The following is a 3570-nucleotide window of genomic DNA, read 5'->3' on the forward strand; positions in this document are numbered from 1 at the left end:
GTTTCACCGGGTTAGCCAGGATGGTCTCGATCTCCTGACTTCGTGATCCGCCCGTCTCGGCCTCCCAAAGTGCTGGGATTACAGGCTTGAGCCACCGCGCCCGACCAACTTCTGGATTCTTAAAATACAGAATGAAAAAGTCAAACAGGAGCATCATTTCAAGAAATCTTGTCAAATAGTTTTAGTTTTTAGGTGCTTCTTTTGAAAGTGAAGGTTTTCCCCCACAAATTATTTAACTTCTACCATCTATTAATTATTCCAAGAAACCTTCTTGAAACATTGGCAGAAATGGGAGCAGGGACGGAGGAATAAGCCCAAGCCTTGCTGCCCGAGACAGAATGGCTCAAGGATCACATACAACTGTGGTATTAGGGCTCCAGCTCGGGACTCCAGGTGTGTCTGTACATCAGAATGGGATACATTGGCGTTCCTGAAGTCATGAGAGCAGTCAACACTTACAGAGTACATGCCCTGTGCCAGGCACCATGCTAAGCTCCTCATGCACATTAGCTCATTTAATTCTCACAGTAATCTTATGTACTTTTGTTTCCATGTTTTTACAGAAGGAGCTGGAGCCAAAAGAGATTAGCTTGACAAAGGTTACACAGTGGACAGATAGGATTCAAAACCAGGTAGTCCGATTCCAGAGCTTACACTCTATATTTGCAACCTATATTTTCCTTTCTTCAATGTTATCCAAAGATACGTCTCTTCAGTTTAGTTTCAGCAGACTCAACACACTCACTTGGGGCCATGAGACAGACCACACTGCATGGCTGGGTAGCTCAGTGGAAGAAACTGAGTTCCCAGGCCTCCACAAGGCACTCTTATGGGTCACTTGACTGTGAGAATCGTCAGTAGTGCTGCAGACAGGAATACCGACTGAATTTTGGTTTTCAATTGCAGGAAGCCAGCAGGCTGTGAATTCAAGAAAAACTAAAAGCCATTTCCAATTAGAACTTCTTGAGAGCCAGTGTTCCTTTGGATCCTTTGTTTCCTTGAGGTCTGACCAAGGCATCACCCTCAGGAGCCCACAGAGGCACAACGCTAGGACTCCTCCGCCACTAGCCCGCGGCCCCAGTGAATCTACCCTAAAAGAACTCCCAAGTCCCAGAAATCTGGATCTTCCTGGTTTGCGGGACGTCCCTGCCTGGGAGGGCACCCAGCACCTTTATCCTGTCTCCGGGGAAAGCTGTTGGGCGAACAACCATTTAGTAATGCACCAGAGGGGCCAGTCAAAGGACCGACCACATAGGGCCTGGGAGAAATTCAACAAGAGGGCGGACACGCAGATGCCGCGGACCAGCCCTCGGGTACAGAGGCACTTCCGGTGTCGCGTGTGCGCCAAGAGCTTCCGCAGGAAACTGTGTCTGCTGAGCCATCTGGCGGCCCACGCGGCGAGGGTTCCCTTCCAGAGCGCTGACGGTGAAATGTGCTTCCGACATGAGCAGGCCCATCCCAGCCACCGCCTCCCGCACCAGGGGGAGAAGCCTGCCCAGTGTACCCCGTGCGGCATGCGCTCCCTCCCGGTGGACAGCACGCAGGCTCGCCGGTGCCAGCAGAGCCAGGAGGGGCCGGCCTCTTGGAGAGAAAGCCGCGGGGCCTCCAGCAGTGTGCACTCGGGAGAGAAGGCAGGCTCGCGCCTGGCGCAAGAGGAGAGCGGCCACCAGCAGGGGGACACGGAGGCTCAGCAGCACCTCGCACCGGCGCCCTGCTCTTGCTCGGAGTGTGGGGAGCGCTCCCCTACGAGCACCCCCGCCTGCCACTGCAGGGCGCATACTGTAGAAAAGCCCTTCCAGTGTCCCCATTGCAACAAGCGTTTCTGCCTGCGCCGCCTGCTGCAGGTCCACCAGCACGCGCACGGTGGGGAGAGACCGTTCTCCTGCAGGAAATGTGGCAAGGGCTTCGCCAAGCAGTGTAAACTCACGGAGCACATTCGAGTCCACAGCGGAGAGAAGCCTTTCTGGTGTGCCAAGTGTGGCAGGAACTTCCGTCAGAGGGGACAGCTGCTGCGGCACCAGCGGCTGCACACGGACGAGAAGCCCTTTCAGTGCCCAGAGTGTGGGCTGAGCTTCCGCCTGGAGAGCATGCTGAGAGCCCACCGGCTCCGGCACGGCGGGGAGAGGCCGTTCTCCTGTAGCGAGTGTGGCAGAGGCTTCACCCACCAGTGCAAGCTCCGTGAGCACCTGAGGGTGCACAGCGGGGAGAGGCCTTTCCAGTGCCTGGAGTGCGACAAGCGCTTCCGCCTGAAGGGCATCCTGAAGGCCCACCAGCACACGCACAGCAAGGAGAGGCCGTTCTCGTGTGGGGAGTGTGGTAAGGGCTTCACCAGACAGTCCAAGCTCACGGAGCACTTGCGCGTGCACAGCGGGGAGAGACCCTTCCAGTGCCCAGAGTGCAACAGGAGCTTCCGCCTGAAGGGGCAGCTGCTCAGCCACCAGCGCCTGCACACCGGAGAGAGGCCCTTCCAGTGTCCGGAGTGTGACAAGCGCTATCGCGTGAAGGCCGACATGAAGGCCCACCAGCTGCTGCACAGCGGGGAGATGCCTTTCTCCTGTGAGTGCGGCAAGGGCTTTGTGAAACACTCGAAGCTCATCGAGCACATCAGGACGCACACGGGAGAGAAGCCTTTTCAGTGTCCCAAGTGTGACAAGAGTTTCCGCCTGAAGGCGCAGTTGCTCAGCCATCAGGGCCTGCACACAGGGGAGAGGCCTTTCCACTGCCCTGACTGTGGCAAGAACTTCCGGGAAAGGGGACACATGCTGAGGCACCAGCGCATCCACAGGCCCGAGAGGCCCTTTGCCTGTGGCGACTGTGGGAAGGGCTTCATTTACAAGTCTAAGCTTGCAGAGCACATCAGAGTACACACAAAATCCTGTCCTGCTCCAAATGAACTGGACATTAAGAAAAGGCTCAGCCAACTGTTTGCAATGATAGAGGCCGACTGGAGTTGAGGCAGAGTGGGACATCCAAAGCGTTGAGCAGGAGTGGTATTGCCCGGGAATCCACCGCAACAGTAGCCAGACCTGCTGGTAGACGGGTTTTAGGAGCAGGTGTCCTTCTTTGAGCAAGAGTGTCATACAAGTTAGGAATATGAGGAACCACAAAGGATTTTCTCTTCGGAAACATTACCAATTATATTTCTTTTTTTTTTCCAAGACGGAGTCTTGCTCTGTCACCCAGACTGGAGTGCAGTGGCGTGATCTCGGCTGTATTGGAAAAGACAGCATTATAAAACAAGGACATAATAATATGAAAAGCACGGCATCTGCAAACAAAAAGAATTTCTACGAGGTTATATGTGATTGCTAAAAAATTTTTAAGAAAAAGTGCACACAGAAATCCAGATAGAATGTGATTACCTTTTTGTATTTATATAAAAATATATCTGTGTAATTACAAAGAAGTTCTGACATTTTATTTTTTTATTTTTATTTTTATTTATTTTTTTTTGAGACGGAGTCTGGCTCTGTCACCCAGGCTGGAGTGCAGTGGCCAGATCTCAGCTCACTGCAAGCTCCGCCTCCCGGGTTTACGCCATTCTCCTGCCTCAGCCTCCCAAGTAGCTGG

The 3570-nt window shown here is 53.6% G+C and overlaps 1 protein-coding gene across 3 annotated transcripts in view; it reads left to right on the forward strand.

Annotated features, from left to right (window-relative positions):
- ZNF786 (zinc finger protein 786) overlaps positions 1-3406 on the forward strand; it is a 54185-nt gene extending 50779 nt beyond the window's left edge. For all 3 annotated transcript variants that reach the window (XM_011989541.1, XM_011989540.1, XM_011989539.1), the window contains one exon: positions 907-3406. In XM_011989541.1, the coding sequence (XP_011844931.1) occupies positions 907-2954 (2048 nt within the window). In that variant the 3' untranslated portion in view covers positions 2955-3406. The remainder of the gene's footprint in view (positions 1-906) is intronic.
- Positions 3407-3570: the final 164 nt, after the last annotated feature.

This window comes from Mandrillus leucophaeus, unplaced genomic scaffold (assembly GCF_000951045.1).
Source record: "Mandrillus leucophaeus isolate KB7577 unplaced genomic scaffold, Mleu.le_1.0 Scaffold357, whole genome shotgun sequence".
NCBI classification, from domain to species: domain Eukaryota; kingdom Metazoa; phylum Chordata; class Mammalia; order Primates; family Cercopithecidae; genus Mandrillus; species Mandrillus leucophaeus.